The 27,890-nt window shown below is 33.1% G+C and overlaps 3 protein-coding genes across 3 annotated transcripts; 1 reads left to right on the top strand and 2 right to left on the bottom strand.

Annotated features, from left to right (window-relative positions):
* Positions 1-1,420: 1,420 nt before the first annotated feature.
* On the bottom strand, positions 1,421-1,814 carry LOC145315075 (histone H4). The gene has a single exon (XM_080155116.1). The coding sequence runs from the start codon at positions 1,805-1,807 to the stop codon at positions 1,496-1,498; it is 312 nt and encodes a 103-aa protein (XP_080011242.1). The 5' UTR covers positions 1,808-1,814; the 3' UTR covers positions 1,421-1,495.
* Positions 1,815-4,259: 2,445 nt separating this feature from the next.
* On the top strand, positions 4,260-4,783 carry LOC145315074 (histone H3). The gene has a single exon (XM_080155114.1). It carries the CDS (start codon positions 4,266-4,268, stop codon positions 4,674-4,676), a length of 411 nt encoding a protein of 136 aa, XP_080011240.1. The 5' UTR covers positions 4,260-4,265; the 3' UTR covers positions 4,677-4,783.
* A 1,620-nt stretch (positions 4,784-6,403) lies between these two features.
* On the bottom strand, positions 6,404-19,238 carry Ir93a (Ionotropic receptor 93a). Its single transcript, XM_080152473.1, has 16 exons — positions 19,146-19,238; positions 16,648-16,708; positions 16,012-16,146; positions 15,638-15,708; positions 14,673-14,762; positions 14,062-14,165; positions 13,641-13,668; positions 13,252-13,347; positions 12,934-12,977; positions 12,066-12,154; positions 11,773-11,963; positions 11,187-11,476; positions 9,132-10,072; positions 8,711-8,786; positions 7,399-7,496; positions 6,404-7,018 (listed from the first exon to the last, which is right to left on the bottom strand). Exons 2-16 carry the CDS (start codon positions 16,702-16,704, stop codon positions 6,782-6,784), a joined length of 2,547 nt encoding a protein of 848 aa, XP_080008599.1. The 5' UTR covers positions 16,705-16,708; positions 19,146-19,238; the 3' UTR covers positions 6,404-6,781.
* Between the last annotated feature and the right edge of the window lie 8,652 nt (positions 19,239-27,890).

Raw genomic sequence — 27,890 nt, 5'->3', positions numbered from 1 at the left:
GTTATAAATACAGTAATAAAAAAGTTAAAAAAGTGACCGGAATAGACCATTTTTTTTATACGAAAAAAAAAATTATAAAAAAAATCAAGTTAGAACAACGCCTCCAATTGCAAACGATAAATGAATGCCATATCTTTCATTTTACAAAAACCCGGAGGTCGCTAGGACTTACCATTTTTCACAATTTTAGGTTGAACATGGCCTATTTTGAAATTTTTTTTTGTAAATTTTTTGCAACTTTTTGAGGGAAAAAAAATCATAGAAAATTTGCTGACAAAAATTTGCTGAAGTAAGAAATGAAAGTATAGGCAATAAACTACAACTTTGCTTTTCTGAAGATCTCTCGCAAACGTTTAGAACACCGGTAAAACGGTTTTTAAAAAGTTGGTCGATTGACCGGAATTGTACCCCCCGACCGCATTAACCCCGCACTACCCTAATGAATTGGGGAAACGTGATTTTCTCAGCTCCTATAAAAGATAGAAGCCTGAAACTTCTTGTCGACATTCCCATCAATTTGGAGCACAAGTATAAACATTCGTAGCAGTCAGACTGCCTTTAAGCAGCTTTTATTTTTACAACCGATTTTCTTGGCACCTGGAAAAGATAGAAGGCTGAAATTTCTTGTCACCATTCCCATCAAAATAGATCATAATAGAACATCCAAAGCGGTAGGACTGCTTTGAAGCAGCAGTTACTTTTTACAACAAATTTCCTCGGCTCCTATAAAAGATACAAGAGTGTAACTTCTTGCCAATATTCCCTTCATTATGCACCATAATTACTTTTTACAGCTTCTTAAGACATAAACCTTGTTTTTTTTCTCGTGATTTCAAGTTGTTGCATATTCTCTCTTTTTCTTTGTTATGATAATAGATAATCTGCTCTATAACTCACTTGTCTATTTGTCAATTTCATTATAGATTTTGTGCTCCTCTACTTATGGATGTTGTTATCCTTTTTCTATTCAAATAGTTGCATGAAGAGCAATTAACAAGTTTGATTGCAAGCATAAGTTACAAGATTACCATCTATCATCTATTACAATAAATACCAATCAATTTGGCACTACCAAAATAGTCATCATACTGTTTTTGGACAGCTATATATGAAGCATATATTTAACAAATGTGATTTTTAAGTCTTTATATTTTTAAAACTAGCTTGTAGAAAATTGAAATTCTATACATGTAGTTTTAACTATTAAACTTAAAAATTAATTGCAGTTCACTTAATTTAAATGCACTTCGTGTAACTACCCCTTTTATACAATTACCCTACCAAATCTTATTACTAGTAGTGGTATTATAATAAGAGAACCCATAAAACTTTATTGTTGTATATGAAGACTCAAGAGCTTAAATATCTTATGTGGTTAAGTTCTACTGTGTACCTAATGTAACATGATTATAATTCAGTTTTAATAGTATCTCTTTATGATAAATGTGGTTGGTCCTGTAAAGGACCGTTTTGATGTTTCCAATGAGCAGTAAGTTTAACCTCCGAATCCGTACAGAGTGCGGCCTTGCCTCTTGAGGGCATAGACAACATCCATAGCGGTGACAGTCTTCCTCTTGGCGTGTTCAGTGTAGGTGACAGCATCCCTGATAACATTCTCAAGGAAAACCTTAAGAACACCACGGGTCTCCTCATAGATGAGGCCAGAGATACGCTTGACTCCACCACGACGAGCTAAACGCCTAATGGCGGGCTTGGTAATGCCCTGGATATTGTCTCTCAACACCTTCCTGTGCCTCTTAGCACCTCCCTTTCCAAGTCCCTTTCCGCCTTTGCCTCTTCCGGTCATCTTGATAGTTTTATTTCAAAACTGAAACTGACCTAATGATGTTGAACACGCCATATTTATAGTCAACTCTCTTAATTACATCGAACTCCTATTGGATGTGTTGGATGTAAGTCTCAGCGTTCCAGTACAAGAAAGGCAGGTGAAACTTGAATACAACAGCAACATTGAGTGTAGTGCGCGTCACTCTAAGTGTGGGGGGGGGGGTGAGGTGTAGAGATTAAGTTCTATTTTTATCACAATACAAAAGAAAATAGGAGGGAAACTAAAAAACCGTTGAAAATATGTAAGATATCTATATTCCAACAAATATTATTTTGTTTATTTTCATTTTAATCTTTAAAATTTAACTGACTTAATATGAACTTGAGTCACACATAAAAAGCCTAAAAAAGTTATTTGTTTTAATATCTTCCATATTTTTGGGGATGAGATTCGGTTTTACTTGGAAATAAATGCGTCAATATTTTATTAAACACAATTAGTTATTTTTTTCTCCTTTTCTTTTGCTTTGACCTCTGTCTGTGAGTTTAAATATTTTAACCAAAGCCATTTAAAGTATTAAGAACTCTACTATTATTAAACTTGACACATATAAACTTGAATATATTTAGATATAATAATTAAAAGTCCCTCTTAAAATAAAAAAAACTTTATAGTCGGAAAATAAAGTTTATGTACATATGTTAATTCTTTATGCAATATGCATTATGTTCATAGAAGATTGTAGCATCTCTAAAGAATTTCAGAATAAAATTCTTTATTAGTATAATTTTTGGTAAAGTAAAATTTTTTTGTCTGTCCATAAAGATCTTGCTAAAACCAATATTTTTGAAAGAAAAAAAGTGAAAAGTTCATAACATAAGAGTAATCTGTAAATCTAAAGAAAATTATACATAAATTTGTTGTAAAATTGCTTTAATACAGTGCAGTGGATATATTTACAATTTGGGACTTGATGCATCGCTTGTAATATTGTATCTTGATATCCTAGTAATCATGAACACAGGGGTGTATATTCTACATGGGATCCCCGGCTTAGGGGGGGGGGGGGAATAAAAAATAAGTGGTTAGAGGGGAAAAAAATGTAAAAATTCAGAAAACTGAAAAAAAATTCCATTTCCCCCCCTCCTTGGTGAAAAAAAACTAAAAAATGTGTGGTAGGAGGGAAAAAATAAATGAAAATTGAGTTCTTTAAATATTTTTCCATTTTCCCCCCTACTTGGTGAGAAAAAACTAAGGGGGGAAAAAAAATTTAAAAAATTGTCGCCGGGGGAAAAAATAAATCTTGAGCAGAATATACACCCATGCATGAACAATTTGAAGATTCAATATCTAAGTAGTTAAGTTCTGTAAATATATTGCACATACCTAGATCTTTTTTTTAGCAAACTAGCGGCTGCGCTCCTGGAATCTATGGGAGCTGAATTTGTACGTCAATAAAATAGCCTGAAACCATCGTTATTCTTGAACTTAAAAATAAATTAGCTAAAAACCAGCCTGTTAAAATGAAAAACTCAGTCGGTTCATTAGTCATCGAAATCTTGAGCTACAGACAAAAAACCTTTCTACTTTTTATTATAGGTTGTATCATAAAGATAGGAAATATCTACATAAATAAAGATCTCATAAGATTCAGTATATTTATAAATATCCTATATGATAAACTTTGCATTTAGGTTCCTTTAAACTGGTAATAGTAGAAGGCTTAAATTTTGTGTTGATTTTAACTATCTTCATAATAACTGATAATACCTTTATTTTTAGCCTTCTATGAGTAATGTTTCCAATTTACCAAACATTTGATTTATTGGATTTTTTTTTTTATGTTATACACATAGGAATGTTCTTTTATAAATATTGTATATGCATTAGATACTCGATTTTGAATTTATAATTTGATACTTATTTCTTCTGTTAAAATTAAAATCCTTTTGTATACATACAGTAATGATATTAGATATAAGGAACATTTTTCGTATTTTTTACTTACTGAAAACTTTAAGTTAATCTTTAAAATTGTAGCATAAAACTTATTAAAGCCCGCCTAGATTTATTGTTAGATAGAAAACCGTTGAAATTTTAGTTTCCTGTAAGGTAGGTCATAGTTATTTTCCCTTTATCTTTTAAATTTTTCCCTCAAAAACATCTGCCTTGACAATAATCCGTGACTGTACGGCATGTTTTCCCTTTTAACCCCTGCACTGCACCCAAACAAAATCAACCTATAGACGCCACTTCCAACTGAGTTCCCCCCACATTCTTTATCACCTCTACCCCATTTCCCACCCCTGTATAAGTTTTAACCCCCTTATTTGGAAGATATCTCATCCCTATACATCAAATTGCCTTCTCTTTTATGTTGTATTTCATTCCTCTACACCATTTTATATGACTGTGTTTTTAACTATAAATAATAAACGGAAAATTTTCTAAGCTAAGTTGAATATCAGCATTCATCATGGCTCGTACCAAGCAAACTGCCCGTAAATCTACCGGAGGAAAAGCTCCCCGCAAACAGCTGGCCACCAAGGCTGCCAGAAAATCTGCCCCCGCCACCGGTGGAGTAAAGAAACCCCACAGATATAGGCCCGGTACCGTTGCTCTCCGTGAGATCAGACGTTACCAGAAATCCACTGAGCTTCTGATCCGCAAGCTGCCCTTCCAGCGTCTGGTCAGAGAAATCGCCCAGGACTTCAAGACTGACCTCAGATTCCAGTCCAGCGCTGTCATGGCTCTGCAGGAGGCTAGCGAGGCCTACCTGGTTGGTCTCTTTGAGGACACCAACCTGTGCGCCATCCACGCCAAGAGAGTTACCATCATGCCCAAGGACATCCAGCTCGCCAGGAGAATCCGTGGAGAACGTGCCTAATTTATTTGTATTTGCCCAACGACTAAGAAAAACGGCTCTATATAGAGCCAACCATACATATCAAATTGAATTATTCACCAGTATTTAAAATATTAATGGTCTAGGAATCTTCCACATTTTAGCAGCGGATAAGCTTAGAAAGGCGTCTTGATATCCTGTACCAGGATCTATGTGTACCGAAAAATTTCTTTCTATGTAATGTCTCATAGGCCTTGGGAAGGTTTATATCAAGTTTGGGGAGCTCACCATCCTAAGATAAATCGCCACTAGAAATTAAATATCAATAAATGTCAAGATAATGGACTAAATAAATTACAGCTCTAAGATTTGACATGGCAAATACAGGGATAAGGGATGGGAAACGTAGGAAAATATTATTTCAGGCCTATTTCAAGCCTAGGCCTATTTCTAGCCTAATAAACCAGTTTTGGGATAGCGCAGTGGTTCGTATAAAATGCTAATGAAAAAGCTGTGTGTGTGTGTAGATAAAGTATAGAATCAAATTCAGGTAGCTAGTTTAAAGTAAAAAACATAACTTTTTATAAACCTATATATTAATGGCTTTTGTTAAAAAGAAGTTTTTTCTCTCCCAAAATTTTTTATCTTTTACTTTGGTAATTTGAACTGTCAGAAAGCTATCGTTGGGTTTCCCTCAGACAGATTTTAGTTTGTATTATTTGCATTTTTATTAATGAGTAAAAATTTTATTTGAAAATTTCATTGCTAATTAAAATTCAAAATAAATAAATAAATATGCACTTGGGTAACATTCTATCAAGTTCTTTGGATACTATACTGGATATAATGTAATGATATATCTGTACTGTGTTGTATTGTACAAAAATTAGGGTGAAGGTGTTGTATCAACTCCGTACTAAATTTTTAAAATTCAAAATACAACATCTAATTTATAAACTACCAAATGAAAATTCGTAGCTACCTTCTTTCCAAAAAAATAATCCCGTTATTTTTGTTTTTTCTATGTGGCCCTTTTTTAATGTTTAACTCTAAGCAGATTTAATAATTAAACTAATGTGATCTAACACCATTTATATTTATTTTTTCGTAGCAGACAAAATCATTATTTTTTCCAGAATTGTCTGCTTCTAAAATTTCCGCCATCTGTGATTTGGGCTTGTTTTGTATCAACCAATCACAGAACACTTGGTTTAGAGCGGTAGCCAATATGAGCCGTCCGCCAGTAAGGTCATTAAATTAGGCAAATGGTAAAAGTTGCATGATCCCTTTCAAAACCAGGCCGAGACCTAATTTATGGCCAGGTTTCCTATCCCTTATCCCTGGGAAAATACAATATAGAACTGTGAAGAAACGGCAGCAGAACCGCCACTCCCGACGAAAATTGCCATTTCCCGCCAACATTTTTGTCTTTTTTCGCCGGATTAAACAGTTCTCAATCTGAGAAACTTTTTCTCATGAAAATTTCCCTTATATTTTCACGTGACACTGATAAATGAAAATATTACGGAAATTTTTATGAAAAAAAAATTCGGTAGTAAACGGCGGTTTTTCGGCGAGAGCGGCGGTTCCGCCCCCATTTTCTTCACAGTTCCATATTGTACCTCAATAAAGCAACTGCTATGCTTAATCTCAGAGCTGTAATTCTCTTTATTTAGTTGAGTTCCTATGACTTATAGTTATGGTTTCAAAAAGTGTCACTTTAGCCCCCCCCCCCCCCCCCTCCTTGGCTAAACAAAATGATATTATATATAGCATATCATAAATATCTATTATATATACATCAAACATTATAATATAAAACTCATGTAGATAAGGAATGTAATTACAATAAACAAATATCACATTATTTAAATTATACTTAGTTTAAAGATAGACTGGGATTTTTACTCTGATAAGATATAATATGACAGTTATAATATAGGCTGTTCAAAGGGGTAGTTCCATTGAGGACCATTTAAGAGTGTGGTGTTTAATTTGGTAATATAAAAGATAAGTTCTGCCATATTGCTAAAGACAGTTTTTATTTCAGAACAGTTAAGAATCTTCTTCATGGAACTATCCTTTATGTCAGGCACTGTCATTGATTTCAGAATATACTTCCCTGTCATTAGTCTTAAAATTCATATTTAAGGAGTGTAGGGCTTAATGATGGATGGATCCCTACTGACAACCTTCTTCCGAGTGATCACCTCGAAGAACAGGATGACCAAGGCGATTGTGATACCAAAGAAAAGAATATAGAATGAGCCCTGCATGTCAAGAACGGAGACAACGGCGGTTGTTCCGGTCCCGCCGCGGGCAGACGCCGAACATTCATCCTCTGATGGCCAAAAGTCCTGCTTGAATTTTTCCGTTAGGCCAGCCTAAACAATTATAGTTACATACCGCATCGAATTATTGACAGCTTTCCGCGGATATTAAGATGAAAAAAATAACACAAATTATATTTTAATTTTATGATTTTTATCTCAATATTAGCAGAAAATTGTCCATAATACAATAATACACATGATTTTTCAGTGTGGCTGAGAACCGATTCTAAACCAGTGGTTATTAATCAGTTTCGAAGTTGTAATTGTTGGAGAGGGAGGGGCAGAAACATGCTTAAAACAATCTCCGAGCTTAATATGTTAATATCATTGCCTAAAACCATCATGGGACCTATAAGCTTCCCAGAATGAAGAACTCAATCGGTTCATAGGTTTGTGAGATCTTAAGAGACAAAAAACAAGGATATGTTTGCCTGTAGAATTCTTTTGATTTCAATGTTGAAATGTTCTATCCATGGTGAGTCTTTGGGGAAAGCCAGCGCCACACGTTCAAAGAAAAATTCTTCACTTCCTATGAAATAAAAAAAAAACATGTTTGTTTAATAGCAAAGCTGCTCTATAATTCACGCCCGTCTGTAACCCTTCGGGGAATTGCTGAAATTTTTAGTGAAGTATTATTAAGTTTAAGTCGGTGACGGTCAAGTATCAAAGGTCACTTTTTAAAAGGTTAAGTAAGGAGGGGTTTTTTAATGCAACCATCTCGTAATCAGTGAGCAAAGGACACTTAGAATTCGAATTTCGATCTGAACTTTTGCATGAGTAATCCTTGGTAGGTCTATTTTCCCTAAATCGAACAAAAAGTTGGAAAAGTAACGGCTAGCGGCTCAGCTGTTCAGCCGTTTTTAGCCTATTTTCAGGGTAAATCCATCATCAATTACGTAGGAATCAACTTTTTAAAACATATTTTTGGTTTAATTCATGTTAAATGATAGCAATAACCATTTTTAAAACTTCTAGTACCAACAGCTACCGTGTAGAACCGTTTGATAGCGTTTTGGAGTAGAAAAGAGTATTATGTTGAGAGAGGTTTCGTGACTAATTTGCAATATAGATATCAAAAAAATGACAAAACAGCTGAGCCGCCAGCCGTTAGCCGTTACTTTTCCAACTTTTTGTTCGATTTAGGGAAAATAGACCTACCAAGGATTACTCATGCAAAATTTCAGATGGAAATTCGAATTCTAAGTGCCATTTGCTCACTGATTACGAGATGGTTGCATTAAACCCCCCCCCCCCCCTTATATTCTTTTTATATCAACTGAATATAATCTCTACAATTAACTATGAGCGTTTTGTCCATAGATTACAAGTATAAAGTTAACTCTTCCTTAATATTGAAATTGAATCTTTACACAATTCTATGTCTGTCTATGTTGTTGCTTATCCTTATAATTAAGTAAAAGGATGTCCGTCTGTTTGTGTGTACCGAATGATCTCGCTAACTGCTGAACCGATCGGGTTCTACTTAACAGGGTGGCTTCTCAAAGTTCCCGGGAAGTTTTATAAATATTTGGGGGGATGGTACTACCACCCTCTTAAGAGAAACCACAAAAAATCGAGAAAAAAATTTTTTCTCGTCTGGAGACTTCCAACGCAACATAAAGAGGTATCATAGAGATTTGAACAAAAAAACATTCAAAGTGCCACTAGAGGCCTCTAGGGACGTAGCCGCTTGTCCTTAATAACTTAATATGCATATAACAAAGATAAAATCAAGATATTTACCTAGAGCATAATCACATTGTCTGGTGATGTTGTATTGTTCTTTCATCATCATTTCTAGCTTTGATTTAAACTCTATAGTCATAGAAGAGATATATTTAGAATTGAACATAATATCTTTTTTTTTCAAAATCTATAAGTATATTTTGTGCAACTATTCCATAAATTAGATTTGCCTGTGTCCAGTATAATATTTTGTGTTTACAATACCACATTTACATAAAATAGATTAAATGTCTTTATTGATAAGTATCAATAAGTCAATAAATATTTTCTATATTAGTGCATCATTAATAAATCATTTAATATTAATAATCTTGTTGCTTGATAATCACTTACATTTGGAATTGTCCTAATTTATTTTAAAATTTCTAAATTAAATTATTAACCATGCTTATCAACTATTTTTATATATCTTTCCTATGTAAACATGGTCTTCATACTTAATCTTCTGTAGTAGCATGCCATTAGGATCAGTTCCAGGTTCCTCATGTTTCTGTGCATGTTTACCTATCTCCATAAACTTGGGTTCATTAGAGTCACGGAAATAGGATTCAATTACAGAATCAGACAATAGTCCCCATGTTACACCTTCTTCAGCTCCCTTTTCAAGGAGCTGTGACAGAGTGTTGAGAGGGTATTCTACTTGAGGGAATGTCAGGAAAGCAACAAGGTTACCAGAGTAAGTTGTGACCACTACCATGACAAACAGCCACCAGAAACCAATTAATATCCTGCCAGAATCGGCCATGGGTAGGATGTTACCACCTTGTTGGAGCAGAGCACCATAACAGTACCACATACAGTTCTGTAGTTGGAAGAGTCCATATTTGTTAATCTCATCATGGTATTTGTAGTAGTAGCTGTATCTGTGGATAGACCAGAAAATTGGGCCAATAAGCAATGTCATGGCAGCAATATAAAGCCACACCATTGGGGTAAAAGGGTCTATAAACAGTAGGTATCTTGACAGTTCAGTTGGTCTTCTGTAGATGAATGTATAGGGTTGCATGTCAACTGTATCTGAAAAGTTAACTACAGACAATCTTTCTTTTGAGACAGACAGAGCAGCAGCAGATAACATTACCTCTTTGTCAATGACCTGTTTGATTAATCCATTCCATTCTCCACTCTTTCTATCTCCCCACAGCCCATCGCTTGGTTCTTTAACAACATAGGTAAAGTTTAATTTCTTAGCAACTTCATCCAATAGGGCAAAGATTAATCCTGAATATTTGACAACCTGACCACGATTGTTACGGTTAAATATCATCCATGGAGGATAATGCATGGATCCAACAGGAATTGACCTTCCGCGGAAACCTCCAGTCACATGTGGGAGAAGGTCATCTTTGAACATCAAGCCTATATACAAGGAAAATAAAACCCGATTAATTGAAAGATAAGATTAATGAAACAGAAATAAGGGGGGGGGGGGGGGAAATGTGGTGACTCGTCACACGACATACCAGCAATTTTATTTTGGGTGCTACTCCCTTAGTTTTAGAGATAATTGGGTGAAATCTTTTTGATTGTGTCACTAATTATCCTAAGTTTTTGTATCTTTCAAAAAAAACGGCTGCGGGACCGCCGCTCCCGCCGTCCGCCGCCGTTTTCCGCCGCCACCAAAAAATTTTTTTTATTGCATTTCTAGCTCGCCGAGTTGGGCAATTTGGAGTCATTTGAGACCATGTTATTTTTTTCAAAAAATTTTGCCCCTACCAGCAACCCTGCGGGGGGACTTAGTCATTTTTTTCAAATTCTTGTTTTTCAAGGTATATCTTAAATACAGTACTTCTCCTGTGATTTTGAAGATATTGAAACAAATCTTTTTAGGTTGGTAAGTAAAAAATATTTGAATTAAGAAAACAATAAAAAAAATTCCCGCCGCCGTTTTCATAATCAAAATATTTGTTTAATTACCAACCTAAAAAGATTTTGTTTCAATATCTTCAAAAGCACAGGAGTAGCACTGAATTTAAGATAAACCTGGATAAACGAGAATTTGAAAAAAGTCCCCCCTCAGGGTTGCTTGTAAGGGCAAAAATTTTTGAAAAAAATAACATGGTCTCAAATGACTCCCTGATTGCCCAATTCGGCGAGAAATGCAATAAAATTTTTTTTTTGGTGGCGGCGGAAAACGGCGGCGAACGGCGGGAGCGGCGGTCCCGCAGCCGTTTTTTTTGAAAGATACCAAAACTTAGGGTAATTAGTGAAACAACCAAAAAGATTTCACCCAATTATCTCTAAAACTAAGGGAGTAGCACCCAAAACAAAATTGCTGGTATGTCGTGTGACGAGTCACCACATTTCCCCCCCCCCCTTTGCTTTTATTACTGATATCATTGAAATGAAAAATAACTTCATTAATGAACAATAAATGGGTTTAGATAGGGAGTCAATTTGTTACAGTGTAATAGCATAAACTATCAAATGTATGTTGCATTATACAGCTTGGTTTATTTGTTTAGATCCTTGCCTAAATCTACAGTCCAGCTGCCAACCTCAAGCTGGTTGACACGTTGAGATTCTTTAATCTCAATTGCTTCCATCATCCATTTTGTGCAAGCAGTGCATTTTCCAGGAGAGTTCTCCTTTTCCAGGACAATCTTGTGGATTACAGACATTGTCCTGTCTTCTTTACTAGGCATTATTATTTCCCACTCTTCAAGAGCCACCTCTTCAAAGATTTCAAGCTCTTCCTCTAATGTTTTTTCATACTTTGCTACCACTTCAGTTAGTGTCTCTTCTATCAGACAGGTTACACCCCTAAATATTATGAAGAAGAATGCAGATATGAGGGATTAAATGAGGGTAATTTGAGACAAATCAGGTTTAATTTGATTTTATGAAATTAACTAGAACACGGTAACAAAGAAAAGATACATTAGATGATCCTGATAGGACATTTATTTATTTAGTTCTGAAAATAGGCCTAATGCAATATATGTACCTTTCATAAATTAACACTCTGTTTTTTTTAAATTAGCTTGAATGAAAGAATTTTGCTGACTTTTCAACAACAATAAAAAGATGAGATTCAAGTAACAATATTTGAATTTTACCTAGAGCAGTCTTTCGTAGCTTGTTGAAGACTGGCATTAAATATAAATCCCACATTGAAACCATCCTTTCCCATGCTAAAGAACTCAGAGAGGTCAAAGTCCATGCTGTGGGTGTCTGTGATCAGGAAGATCCACTGGGTGTTGTGCTTGAACAGGTGTTGACTGTTGGCAGTCTTCATGATGTCCATAACCTACAAAAAAAATAATTTTGCAACCATTAAAAGGACATGAAATTGATAATATAGAATAAATTAATTCATTATTTTACAATGAACCATGTTCAATAATTTTACCTTGTTCTTGCTGCAAATGACTAGGAATCTGTTGCCCAGGTCTAAGGCTGGCATACTCCTAAAAATCTTCTCAAGTCCTACTTCCGTTTCTAAATATAAGTATAATCTCTAAATAAGGCATATAGGTAATACTTTTAAACCCCTCAGTTTGCCAGGGTGACCTTGGGGAAGTGGAGACCTCCTCCATTACCCATAGTGGAAATAAGAATAAAAAAAAATAATTTGTCATTCCAAATATAATCTAGGTATGGGCTAATATTGATATATAGGTACTTTTTTAGTAGTTACATGCTTTAAGTTAGATTAAACTGTTTTCAAACTTCAAAGTTTTATTTAAAGTTACAAGTAAAACAATGTATTAAGTACAGTAATTTTAGATTCATTGCCCCATCCCTATATCCCTGAGTAATTTTACAGGTATTGATTGTTGTATTTTTTCTACCTTGCTTTTTGTCAATGGTGTAAGTAGTTACTGCTGCATCCTGTTTGTATAATTATATCAATTAATACTACCTTGCTTTTTGTCAATGGTGTAAGTAGTTACTGCTGCATCCTGTTTGTATAATTATATCAATTAATACTACCTTGCTTTTTGTCAATGGTGTAAGTAGTTACTGCTGCATCCTGTTTGTATAATTATATCAATTAATACTACCTTGCTTTTTGTCAATGGTGTAAGTAGTTACTGCTGCATCCTGTTTGTATAATTATATCAATTAATACTACCTTGCTTTTTGTCAATGGTGTAAGTAGTTACTGCTGCATCCTGTTTGTATAATTATATCAATTAATACTACCTTGCTTTTCGTCAATGCTGTAAGTAGTTACTGCTGCATCCTGTTTGTATAATTATATCAATTTATACTACCTTGCTTTTCGTCAATGCTGTAAGTAGTTACTGCTGCATCCTGTTTGTATAATTATATCAATTTATACTACCTTGCTTTTCGTCAATGCTGTAAGTAGTTACTACTGCATCCTGTTTGTATAATTATATCAATTAATACTACCTTGCTTTTCGTCAATGCTGTAAGTAGTTACTGCTGCATCCTGTTTGTATAATTATATCATTCATGAATTACAATTTTGGTAGTTCGTTTAAATCCAATCTCATTGACTACCTTAATTGGAAATAACACTTTAAATGTTTTCAGAATGCAGACCATGTGATATAAATCATTCCTGTGATAAAGAATCATAGACATGCTGGCTAAGCATTGTATCCACTGTTTCATCGTGCATCAGGATGTAGGATTTCCAGTGGATGGTGTTCGAATGCCTGCAGTTTCAAGGATTGATATAATTGCCTCACAGAAAATATTTTTGTATGGTCTAAATGCCTTTTTATTAATTAATACACAGAGCCCCAAAAAATTGCATCGGGAGCTGATAACCTTATTTTTAAAGAAATTGAAAATTAGGTAGGGGAGAGGGATTAGGCCAAAAAAAATGTGCCCATTGTTATTTTCAATATATTTCAAAATTAGAACGTTTTTGAAAGGCCCGACAGATTTTGCAAATTATGCAAAATAATGCATTTTTATGGGAAAAAAAACAATTATATTTATATTCCTGAGATCTGTTAGGATTTGAACAACTGCATCTTTATCCTGTGGGGATATGGACATTTTAAAATACAAGTTTAGATAAAACAAGACTACTTATGTTCATAAGTTGTGAAAACTGTTATATCTAGTATTAAAATGTTACTGTATCGCTAGTCAGGGAGAAAGAGACACTGGGCCGGTTATTACATTATTCCTAAAAGTTTTGTAATACTAATAACGTTTTCCTATTAGTTGGCTTAAATACTTATAAGAATTTCATTGAATTTTTATTGGTTGGTTCTTTAAGTTGAGTTATTAAACATTTCAACCACTAATTGTAATTGTAATCTTCAGAATGAATAATTTTGTGTATCATCATTTGTAATGTATATCAATTTATCACTAATCAATAGTACTTAAATACAAAGCCATTAGATTATTTTAATGACCATTTTCCTGGATGTAGGGAAGCAATAATCCATTCTTCCTTGTAATTCTCTTACACCCCACTCCTGTTATGGCCAGGTGGATCACGGGTATATTTTCTAATCTCCTAATCAAATTTTAAACATGTTCTGTTTTCTTCTGTGAAGTAAGATATTTGAAAGATTTTATGCCTTCGGTACATAGCTTTTACTTATTCCAACTAATTATACATTTCTTCTTAATGCTTTCTCTTCTACAACGGTCGTCACTATTCAGTAACTAAATTCAGTGAGGGAGGATCCATTGGGCCATTATTTTCTTATTATGTGGCTTAAGAACTTTGGGGACTTAAATTGAATTTTGATGTCCAAACGTTCCAACAACTAATTGTAATTTTGTATATTATAGTTGGGGATGTATATCAATTTATCGGCCATTGTCATGTCCAAAATAGAATAATGTATGTGCGTCTGTCTAAATGAAATTTTTCTTCGGATTTTAGATTTTTTAGATCAATTTGTAAATGTTCTGTTGGGTTTGTATGTCTCTACACGAAAGGACAGTATAATTTTTCATTTCAAAAAGACACCGTTTTTTTTTTTTTGATTTAAAAACTTCCATCTTTTTTTTTTACCTGGAGAGCGAATGTGATTTTGTACAGTCCAGCATCGAGACAATAATATCCAAATCAGATCCATAATTGTCCTCAAGCTTTATATCGGTTCTAAAAAATTAGTATTTGTTTTATATTGTGAGGTTTTTGTGATTGTGTATTTCTTATGTATAGGTATGAGTTTTAAACTAAAGGTAATTTTCGGCACATATATTTTTCCAACAGCTTCTTTCTTATTGATAACCCCAAGAGATATAAAGGGATAAAATAATTGGCGATGCAACATAAAATTACCCCTTAAGAAGATTACATTTCGTGGTTGAAACATTTGGACACTCAACTTAATAAATAGACCAATCAAAATTCAATACAAGTCCCCAAAGTTGTTGAGCCAATACTAAGAAAATTATAAAAAATTGGGGACTAGTAAAATAAACAGCCGAATGTCCCCTTCCTCTCTGGCTGGAGGTTGGCAGTTATCATAATTTTATTTTGCTCCAATTAAACATATTTTCTCATTGTCTTGCTATGTTTCTAATCTAAGTTAATTCTACTCTAATGTTTAATCTGCTTATAAAGTTCCTATAGGTTCTGAGAAGAATTATAGAATATTATCATTAGATAATCTTATTAATTAATCTTAAGTTTTATTTCTCTTCTTTGTCATTACTCAGAAATATTAACGCAGATGTATGACGCTTGCAGTAGAGCTCCTATGTAATAGATAATTGAAGAAACCTTTGTATTTATTTATAAACTTGTTATTTGAGAAATATGGAAAATAATTTTCTGGATCATGGAAAGAAAACGAAATAGCGGGTTTCGTCGTATTTTCACAGAAGCTTTACTTCTAGTTATAGCCCCTTCGGGGTCTATTTCCAAATCCTAACATTTACCTGACCCAATTTAACCTATCAAAAGCTACTGTGAAAATACGACGAAACCTGTTACTTGGTTTTCTTTCCATGATCCAATTTTGCTTTTACCTGAAATGAAGGGTAGTTTGGCCAAGAACAAGAAAATTTTCATCTGCTCCCTCTATTGTTGTTTTTATAAGCTGAAAATATTGAAAAAGTTTGTTTTATTTTGCCTAAATACTATTATGTAATTTCCACTGGATTATAACCGGTTTTCAGCTATACTGAAAATGCATATAAAACAACGTGTTACAGAGTTTTGTTAGCCCGTGATTCAGCTCGTTGTGTCTAACAAAACTTTTTATGCTTACCTACAATTTTTTATTTTGATATCCGTGGATAGCTGTCTCTATAATATGGTGCGATAATAAATAATATATATTATAAGAGAAGTTGTAACAAGTTCGATCTTGTCATAAAAATGAGGGCTAAATAAGCTTAACCTGCTCTAAGTCTTCAATGATTAGACCATGCTGTTCTGCCCATTCTTGATCAACAAGGACGCCAATGTGCAGATCAGTGTTGTTGGGTAGGTGGGAGTAGCGCAGCTCACCTGGCAAGAAGGGACGTACTACCTCCTTAAATATATATATTTTTTAATTTCAATATTTTATTTGGACCACAAACAATAAAAATGCGTTAGAGCACACTGCATGTGATAGAAATATGTTATTTCTCTCCAAAATTTAAAATAAATAGAGCAGTGTGGTTCGTTATGAGTGTGAGTAAGGACACAGTGAATTATGTATGTAGAAGCAAAGTATTGGGATATTGCATATTTCAAGAAAATACATTGCCAGTAACATTTTACTACAATACTGAGGTGGATTCTCCTTAAAAAAATAGAATCGCTGCATTACCAAAATTGTTTTTTTTTTTTAAATCCTCCAAAATCGCATTAAGAATATAAATAAATTGAATAAAATTTTATGTTTACAAACCCTTCAATGATTTTAGAACACTTTTCTTTAAATTTATAGATTAATTTGTACAAAAAAAAAATTAGTGATCTGGCTAATATTGCCGATTCAGCAATGCTAGATTTGTTAAGAACCCACCTCTGAATTCCGATGGTTTACCTGAGCTGAAGTAAAAGCCACCAGGAATGCCAGTGTTAAACATCCCCCGCCAAACATTATTCTAAACAAGAACAATAGTTGATACTAGGTACTCAGCTAAGGATTAGTAAAACATTATGGTTACACTATCTCTAATCATCAAAGTGTCCCGCCCTGGAAAAATCAGAAACTTTTCTCTGTTTCAAAATTATCTCGTTCCTAGCCTGTGAAAACCTCAAAAAAAACCTATACAAATTTGACAATTCTCAATAAACCCTAAAAAATGGTGTTTTCTTTAGTCATTTATGTGGCTAGGCACGAGATATTTTAAAACGGACAAAAGTTCCTGATTTATTCCTCAAGGCCTTTCCTCAAGGCACCATGAAGCCATATTTCTGATTCAATAAATTTCAGGTCTTTTTGCAGATTTAAAAAACCACATTTTTACTGGTTGCAAAAATTTTATCAACATTTTTCTAGGGCTTGACACTTTACTAAACATCCATTTGATTTTTTAAAATTAGGTTATTTATGTTAATAGGTATATAGTTCAAATAAAGAGAAGGTTTAGTGGCCAGAAACAAGTCCATTCTAGTCAGGGACAAGGGAAGGCTATTCTGGCAAACAATGCTTTAGAGCTGATTTCTTAGATTTCCAGTTTAAACTTGATGATGAGATAAAGCAACTTTTGGCAGAATTTGATAAGAAACTCAAGCATTATTTTAACACTTTTTGCTTTGTTTACTAAAAGCCATGCCAAAAGGATAGACAGAGTTTGCCTACACGTCCAGTTTAAAGATGTATGGGCAGAAATTAAGCTTTTTAACAATATTTAGGTATTTTATCTAAATCATAAACTACTCGTAAATTATATGTTAAAGAGTGAATAAATTTATAAAAATCCTAAAGAGTGAATAGCTGTGATACTTTGAAAAATATTTAAGATTATTTAGAAATTTATCTCATATACATATTTTAATTCAAAAAAGGTTTTTACGACACCTAGCATTAAAATTCTGAACTACATAGCTATGAATTTTCACAATCATACATTTTATAATATTTGTAGTAGTTTAATTTTGACTTTCTTGGCAACTTCTTGTCTCTAATGGCTAAACACGTTGGAGGAAAGTGGCGAATTAGGGAAGTAAAATAAAAAAGCTTCCCTGAAATCATGATTTAATAAGTACTGCAATAATCAAACCTAAAAACTTCTAATCTTCTCCGAATATTACAACTTACAAACATTTGAATCATTTAAGATATGGGTAATTTCCCCCAAAGTGCCTTGTAGAGCACAGAGTCCCCCCTTTCCCTATCATTAATGTAAAACAAATTGAAAACGATCAAAAGGGCGGCATATTAGAATTGTCCTATTGTTTTAAAACTTTGCATGTGATTCCTGTAGTAGTTAGATACAATTTAGAGAGCGTAGCAACTCTATAATTGTTACCAGAATGTCCATATGTCCATTTTAAACATTATGTTGATTTTTTTACTTTTTAATAACAAATTTTTATGTGATCTAATTATCCTATTGATTTGGTAAACTGTTTCCTGGGACAACAAAGTACAATATTATAAGCGAAGCAACTCTATAATCAAGTCCTAGAAATGTGAGTATGTCCATAAACATTATCCTGTATTAAGCAGTTTTTCAACAAAGTTTACTAACAATTTTGCTTCGACTCTTATACATTTAACTTCTGATTATTCAGTTCTGATATTCTATAAGTGTTCATGTCCATTTGTCCTATCGTATCAGAGCTTTGATCTCATAGATGTTGTCATCCTTGTTTGATAAATAATGAAAAATGAATTTAATTTTGAGCTTTAGGCATAAGTTTGATTATTTTCTAATTATTTTCAATTTTTCTTTAAAGATCCAAATTGTTTTGATTGAATTTGTCCTATTTCATTTTTTATAGATTCATAAAGTGAGATATTATTTAGTTATTGAATCATTTTGAAACTTTTGCGTTAACCTACTTCAGGGGGTTAAACAAAGTGCTTGAAAATGTTTAGGATTAAAAAATTTTTGAAATATTTTGTTTTTGATTTTAAACAGTTACAAATATTTTGGATAAGAAAAAAATTTAAAGATTTTAATTTTAAGAAGTTTTTAAAAATATTTTTTTAATCTCCCTAATTCTAAATTCTTTAGTAAGAAATCTTTGTTTTGATTCCACCAGCAGACGGCAATTCTAAAATTCTAAGCTAACAAGGTTTGGTGATAGCTTATGATTTATACTGTCTGAAATAAATAATAGTACATAATAGAAGTAGTTGCATCTTTCTTTTTGCTATATCAGCTGACGATTACCGTGGTAGGTTTGGTGATTTTCCAAGAATTGTTGAAGAATTATTGAAGAATTGTTGATGAGACGGACTGCCCCTGATTCTAGTAAAGTGGTCCTCCACCTTGTAAAAATGAAATATTTCTCTTTTCATTTTTTTATACCTATTCCCTTCCAAAACCTATTATGCTCTATAATCTAATTAATATCAGTGAATATTACCTTTGAAGTTATTTCAGAATTGTCATTGTATTCCGTAGTGTTGTCAAAACAGAACTAAATCCATCCCTCCCTCATCTAAATACAACTCATACAGGTTACAACTTTCCAAATGTCAATGTTTCACACAAAAATGAGCCAAGTTCCCAATATTCTAATCAATAATTAATTTGAATTTAAACTTTGATAAAGTATTGGAATTAGATAGGATATTGTTGACTTTCAATTTACTACAATAGATGGATGTGTTCTTTAAGTTTTTCTTAATAAAAAAACTAGTGTCTTCGCCCCTACTTTCTAGGGACTCTTAAGGACAGAGAGGGGCTAGATAAATAGCTTAAAACCATCCCAGGACGTAAATTTTAAAGTAAAATAGCCCAAAACCATCACAGGACATGTACAAAGCATACCTTAAATAGAGAATTCAATTGGTACATTAGTTTTGATATCTTAAGCTTCAAAAAAAAAGCCCTTTATATAATAGGATAAACATTAGATCTTTTCATGAAAATACCCTTTATCGAATTTCAATCTTCTGCTAACCTAAAAAGTTACTTTAGGGGCCTAGAAATATATGTACAAAATTTCAGCTCTCTATCTCTACTGGCGACCTAGCGCCAGGCATGTAAAATATCAACAGATAACGGTAGCACGGCGGTTTTAACAATATCTCAGTAATGTGCAGGTTTTTAGCTCTTCTGCATATTTCAATTTAAACACATAAGGCCAAAGATATTATATCCAAAAAATCTTTTGTCAAAGTCTACTCTAGACCTAGCGCCAGTCAGTTTTCTAAAATCATGCATTTTATACCTGTGAAAAATGAAATCGCCAGCGCTAGGTGTAGAGTAGACTTTGACAAAAGATTTTTGGGATATCATATCTTAGGCTTTATGTGTTTAAGTTGAAATATGCAGAACACCTAAATTCACCTTCCAAGCCATTCTCTAAGCATTTAAATTTTTTTTTTAAATAACAGGATTTCAAAACTGCCTTTTGAAAAGGCCTAAAAAATATCTTTTTTTGTCCCTTTTTTCACTGTATATAGTTACAACTTATTAAGATATTATTCTCAGTTAAAAAAAAAATGGCGCTTCCAGCACCAAAACCGGCAAAAACAGGCAGTTAAACTTCTGAACCCCTACTTAACCCCCTGACAGACCCCCCCCTCTATCTCGGATCCTGTTACAGATAGAGACGTAAAACTTTTTTCTGGTTGTTCATGTGTATTTTTAGAGAATTGCTTTTTCTAGTCATAGCGGTCTGACCGCTCCTTATCCACTTTTTAGCGGCCAGTCACTAAATATTAAAACAGCTGTAGAGCGGCCAATTTTAAAGCTAAGAAACCCAAATTTTATGACAAACTATTATTTTTTATAATAAAAAAATACCTTTTCTGACCATCGCCGAAAAACGACAAATAACGGAAACGGCGGTTGGCAGCGCTAAATAATATTTTTATCTGTTTATAGTTACAACTTATTAAGATATTATTCTCCGTTAAAAAAAAAATTGGCGCTTCCAGCACCCAAACCGGCAAAAACAGGCAGATAGAGACATAAAACTTTTTTCTATTGGTTCATGTGTATTTTTAGAGAAAATTACTTTTCTAGTCATAGCGGTCAGACTGCTCCTTATCCGCTTTTTAGCAGCCAGCTGCTAAATATTAAAAAAGCTGTAGAGCGGCCAATTTTAAAGCTAGGAAAACCAAATTTTATGACGAGCAATTATTTTTCATAACAAAAAAAATGCTTTTTTGACCATCGCCAAAAAACAACAAATAACGGAAACTGCCAATTTTGGCGGTAAAACGGCAGTTGGCGGTGCTAGTTTTATCTGTTTATGATCACAATAAAGACTACATACAAAAATTGGCTGGTCTAGAGCTGTTTTAGAATTCCGCTACTGGCAGCTTAAAAACGGCAAAACTACAGGTAGGAAATAAAAAATCAGTTAAAAATCGGTCAAGGAGTGGCCAAACGGTCATGGCCTTACTATTCACGGAAGTTTATTATTACTCAAGAATTAATATATATTTATCAAAAAATTTAATTGATTTGAAGCTTACATGGACTGCCGCCACTGGCTGCGGTCAGCTGGAAACAACAGCTGATTTAAAAAAAAAATTAATATGTCATATAGGCATGTAGGATAAGCTTAATTTTACAATTTTAAGTCTATGAGTAAAAAAATAAATACACTGGAGCCATTCAAAGTTATTTGAAGACTAGGAGGATTATATCCTGCTGGATCATACCTGAACACCTAATTTTCATCTTATTTTTTACTAAGGTTGATTAAATATTACAAAAGTAATTACAAGAGAGTTGTCCTTACTTCTGATCTTAGAGCTTTGTCTTTATGGATGTTGTCATCCTATTTTTTGTTTGTATTTAATCACTTATTAATGTTGTCATCATTGTCATATTATTTGATAAAAATATCAATGCTTTACAAATAAAATTTATAGAGAGGATCATCTTGATGTTTTTAATAATTAGATTTGTATATTTTGATTTTGTTGTTAACCCTTTGTAGACAAATTGATATTTCTAAATGTTATTTTTTTTAATTGTCTGCGTCTGGCATCTGACTAAAATAAAAATCTATTACATTAGTTTAAACAATTAACTGTCTTGACCCTTTCCAGACCTTAATCAGCCAATTTTTGTAAGTAGTCTTTTATTGTGATCATAAACAGATAAAAATATTAATTGGCGCCGCCAACCGCCATTTTACCGCCAAAATTGGCGGTTTCCGTTATTTGTCGTTTTTTGGCGATGGTCAGAAAAAGCATTTTTTTGTTATGAAAAATAATTGCTCGTCTCTATCTGTAACAGGAGCCAAGATAGAGGGGGGAAACCACCAAAATTGGCGGTTTCCGTTATTTGACGTTTTTCGGCGATGGTCAAAAAAGTTATTTTTTTATTATAAAAAATAATAGTTTGTCATAAAATTTGGGTTTCTTAGCTTTAAAATTGGCCGCTCTACAGCTGTTTTAATATTTAGCAGCTGGACGCTAAAAAGCGAATAAGGAGCGGTCTGACCGCTATGACTAGAAAAAGTAATTCTCTAAAAATACACATGAACAACCAGAAAAAAGTTTTACGTCTCTATCTGTAACAGGATCCGAGATAGAGGGGGGGTCTGTCAGGGGGTTAAGTAGGGGTTCAGAAGTTTAACTGCCTGTTTTTGCCGGTTTTGGTGCTGGAAGCGCCAATTTTTTTTTAACTGAGAATAATATCTTAATAAGTTGTAACTATATACAGTGAAAAAAGGGACAAAAAAAGATATTTTTTAGGCCTTTTCAAAAGGCAGTTTTGAAATCCCGTTATTTCAAAAAAAAAAAAAAAAATGCTTAGAGAATGGCTTGGAAGGTGAATTTAGGTGTTCTGCATATTTCAACTTAAACACATAAGGCCTAAGATATGATATCCCAAAAATCTTTTGTCAAAGTCTACTCTACACCTAGCGCTGGCGATTTCATTTTCACAGGTATAAAATGCATGATTTTAGAAAACTGACTGGCGCTAGGTCTAGAGTAGACTTTGACAAAAGATTTTTTGGATATAATATCTTTGGCCTTATGTGTTTAAATTGAAATATGCAGAAGAGCTGAAAACCTGCACATTACTGAGATATTGTTAAAACCGCCGTGCTACCGTTATCTGTTGATATTTTACATGCCTGGCGCTAGGTCGCCAGTAGAGATAGAGAGCTGAAATTTTGTACATATATTTCTAGGCCCCTAAAGTAACTTTTTAGGTTAGCAGAAGATTGAAATTTGAAAAAGGGTATTTTCATGAAAAGATCTAATAAACATTCCTCTAAATGTTTTGTTATGAAAACACTAATCTATAATACAAAGTAGTATGATGTCTGTCTGTTCGTCTGCCTGTCTGAAGCTTAAGATCTCAGTAACCTCTGAACCGATTGGGCTTTACTCTTCAGGAAATATACCTACTGGTCCTGTGATGGTTTTAAGCTATTTTCTTGGGGGGTGGAACACCCCCAACCCCTCCAAAAAATGAAAAATACCCCCTCCAAATAAAAAAAAATTTCTTTTTAAAACTATAATTAAAAAAGGGGGGTCGACTACCCCCCCCCCACAAAATAAATTCCCTCCCTAAAATTTTTTTTTTAATTTTTCTTTTTGAATTTAAATAACACAAAAATAGGTTAATCAAAACTCTTGGGGCAAAGCCTCTAGAGGCTAGGGGCAAAGCCGCTAGTATTAATATACTTCATGTAAGTAAGTGTCTTATAGAATCGTTAAGATATTTTATATTTGAAATTCAGTTCATGCATACTATCGGCTACGCTTTTAGCATTTAGGGTCTCTGTAATCAAAAGGGACAGAAAGGGGCTAGAAAAATAGCTTAAACCATCCAGACTTAAAAATGAAAATAAGTTAGTCTAACACTATGACGGGTCCCAATCGGGTCAGTAGTTATTGAGATCTTAAAGCCAGGATATCATCCTATTTTACAAAGTAGTAAGCATTTTTTGTCTGTCCCGAAGGATCTCGATAATCGCTGAACCGATATTGCGATATTGTTCTCCTTTACAGTGAAGCTTCTTATACGTCCTAGGAAGGTTTTAAACTATTTTTAAGGAGGGTGTCTTCACCCTCCTCCCCCCCCCCAAAAAAAAAATATTCTTTTGAAACTCAAATTTAATAATGGATGAGGTCGAATTTTCCCCCATCTAACTTAAGTGCCCCTAGATGCTTCTAGGGGCGTATCCGCTAGTTACATATAAAGTGGTTTAACACTATTATAAATAAAATCCAATCCTATCAATATTTCATCTATGATAGCATTATTATGTGTATATGGTTTATGTATGTATTAGTAAGTGTCCTTTATAAAATGTCATTGTCGAACATGAAAATGTCACTCCCACAGTTTACTTGTCCAAACAGCAAAAAATCAGAAGCTAAATTTACAAAACCATTAATCTAATTTTATATGAATTAACAAGCCTTTTCCCCAATTTTTGAAATAAGTTAAATTTTTTAAAGCGAAGCTTTTCTATATTCTATAATTAGGGTCGGTCCCTACGTCCGCACGTAACGGATAGCTCTTTTCGTTAATTTAGGCATGTTAGAATTCAATTGTCCTATCGATTTCAAACTTTTCATACTGATTTCTTTAGGAGTTAGGTACGAGTTAGAAAGCAAAGCAACTCTATAATCGTTACCAGAAAGTCCGTACGTTCATTTTTGACATGTTGCTTTTTAACAACAAATTTTTATGTGATAAAATTATTTAATTTGTCTGATTTTTGGAATACTTTTTTTCGTTCGACTTTTATACATTCAGTTATGACACTATACAAGTGTTTATATTCGTTTGTCCTTCCGTTTTAGAGCTTCGCTTTTATGGGTGCTGTCATCCTTGTTATTGGGAGAGGTGAAAACTTTTTGCCATGTGCTTTAAATAGTTAAACGAAGGTTAAGTCTACTTTTATAATTGGAAAATTAAGTTTTATCTAACAATCAAAATATTGAATGAAATGAAGAAACACTTATTTCCATTCAATAATAAAGTATTAGAATAAAGTGACATTTATATAAATCTATTCTTTTGCCAACTTCTGGGAAACTAATTAAAGAAATATTTGATATTTATAAAAATAGATAAGTTTATATGATACCTACATAATCTGTAAAACTTGAAAAATTCATTTACATATCTATTTTTTATTCATTTAAAATAAGTATAAAGCCTTGAGGCCTCTACGGGCACTTAAATGGACAAGAAATGTAAGGAAGAATTTATGGAGTAATTTTGTGCAGAGCGATTTCTATTAGAATAGTTGTGGTATCCTCTCCTAAAAGAGCTACAAACCTTTCCAGAACCTGAAAAGCTACATTAAAAAGGAATAATTATATATGGCAGCGTTAAGTGAGATCCTTAACACAGACAGATAAACTCTAAGACATCCTGTTACTTTTATAAAAGTATTAATTTGGAGGTACTGAAAGGTTAGGGGAGAAATACATATAAATATTAACTATAGATAGGGCTTAATAACCTGTATAGTTATACGCTATCATCCTTAGTTTTATCGACTATATTTCAAAACTATCGGCTGCGCCCCTAGAAGCCTCTAGTGGCATTTAAATGTTTTTTTTATATATCTAATTTGATAAAATAGTTAAAAACCTTCCCGGGACATATGAGAATCTACCCTGTTAAGTAGAACCCAATTGGTTCAGCGGTTAGCGAGATCCTTCGGTACAGACACACAGACAAACACCCTGTTACTTTAGTATAAGGATTATTACAATGCTTAGGATTTTATCCTCCTTGTGCAAATACTGCCTTAAATACGCATCCAGAAATCTACTACATAATGCTATAGAGTTGTTTCTAGAGGAGCTATATTTTATCACAATAAAATCTTGCCATTCTAGATTATTTCTTTGTTATGTAATATCACTTAACAGAATGATTCTTAGAACCAGCTATGTTTAGAAAGATGCACATATAGAATTATTAAAAGCATATATTTTCTATAATATGCCTTGTAAAGTTCAAGCATATGAATTTCTTATATTCTGGAGATCAAAGATTGATTTAAATGTGTTCCAAATGGTAAAAAACAGGTGCGAAAAACATTTAATCAACTAAAAAAAAGGGTGAAAAGATCATGGTAAAAAGCTGGGCTCTTTGATAGATTATCAAATGTTTGTTACATTCAAAGGTAAAATAAATTATACCTCAAATGCTTGATATGAAACTCTGCCTTTGCTTTGAAAAGTTGTACATATCATCCTTGTTAAAGAATGTCATATCCACATAAAATGTAATTGTCATATGCACAAATAATTTATCTTTCATACATAACATATATCAGGGATAGGATAAGGAATTGATTGACCAATAAAAAGTAAGAATTATTGGGGGGGGGCGAAAAATTTTTTTTTTTTTTGGGGGGGGGGGGTTTTAGAAAAAGTAAAAAAAATTAGGGGGGGGGGCGAAATTTTTTTTTTTTTTTGGGGGGGGGGTAATTTTCATTTTTGGGGGGGTTGGGGGTGTCCCACCCCCCAAGAAAATAGTTATAAACCTTCCCGGGACCGATGAGACGCTACCCTGTTAAGGAGAACCCGATCAGTTCAGCGGTTAGCGAGATCCTTCGGTACAGACAGACATACAGACAAACATCCTGTTACTTTAGTATAAGGATATTCTCACTTTTTTATCTAAAATTATGTTAACTTGCTAATGCTCTTGCACTTACTTCTTGGCGCTAAAAATGACCCTCCTCTTTAGAAAGAACTTAAAAATCTCCCTAGTTAATGGGAAATTGTTGAAAGCATGGACTCTCATGTTTGCAGTAAATCTTATGTTTAAACTTTTCCTATCATAAACAAACTTGTTCAAAATCTTCAATAAAGGATTTATGTGTAGAGTTAAGAAATAGTTTATACAACATTCATACCAGGAAAAGGTACAAAAATCCACCAATTCAAAATTTAAGATTTTTCTCCAAACAAGTATATTTTCTCACATCAGTAATTTTTAGTAATATACTTTTTCTTAACAGTTTAAAAAAAACAATGCTAAAAATCAATTTCAGAACTAGGTATATTGTTTTTTAATCTTAAAATCTAGAATTGAAAAATCCCTTTGTAAATAATTTCTTTTTTTTGGACTATAATAACTACTGTGGATAGGATTTGTTGTTATTAGCATATCAGAGACATTATCATGATTATGTATCTCTCCCTTTGAATGTGAACTAATGTGTATTGGTACCCTAAAGGAAGAAAAAAAATATCTAAAGTTTAATTGGAATTTATTAATCAAAACTAAGAAAAGTCTTCCTTAAAAATCCTCAGATGGACAAATACACATCTAAGTACTTTATTAGTGATACTTTTGCCAAACACCATAAAGACTTGGAAAGAGCTTTTTTGCAGTTTTTTTGCGTTCTGATCTTGGCAAAGAATTTATTGTAGATTAAAGAATTTCCAATCTTTTAGACTGATTGGAAAAACCTCAATCTATGCAACAAGCCTCTTCTATGTGATATGAAAGGTTGAGTTTTGAAAAAGAAAACTTATTTGAGTTAAGAAGGCGTAAAGTGTTGCAAAAAGAAAAAGAATGTTAAATATTATTATAGAAATCCCATTGATTAATAATTAGGTTATTCCATAAAAACATTTTTTTTTCTCAATTGAATAGGTACAAATGAAGATTTTTTTATTTCAGAAATAAGTTGTGTTGGCTTTATGGGTGGACAAACGTAGCAGACTCTTATTACAGTAACTACAATAGCTTAATATAAAGTATAAGTGTATAAGTTTAACCCTTACAGATCTAGTTTTTTCAATCTCATTTTTTTTGTAGGTAAGATAGAGAGCTGTGACTTCATGACTTTTAAAGTTTAGTAATTATACGTCGGCAAGAGTTGATTTTATTAGGATATCTGGTCTGTGTCTGTCGTGGTGTCCGGTAAAAGTCGGTTGGGTAGCACCAAAATTAGAAAAAATTCTAAATAAATATTAATTTCTACATTATGACTTTTGTGTATAAAGTAATAACCTAAAATTTTTTTGGTGAATACTAAGATATCAATGACCTTCTGAGAAAAGTGGTGTTATGACCGTTTGACCGCTCCCTGACCGACTTTATGACCGATTTTTGTCCTGCTTTTACTACAGACATATATTATGAATATTGTGGCTTCTATTACAGCTAGAGACCTATAAATTTTTTTGGTAAATCTTTGAGCAAC

This window comes from Acartia tonsa, chromosome 3, assembly GCF_053477335.1.
Source record: "Acartia tonsa isolate MP-2025a chromosome 3, ASM5347733v1, whole genome shotgun sequence".
NCBI lineage: Eukaryota > Metazoa > Arthropoda > Copepoda > Calanoida > Acartiidae > Acartia > Acartia tonsa.
The sequence above is the reverse complement of the archived record's forward strand: the minus strand, read 5'-3'. Positions and strand labels throughout refer to the sequence as shown.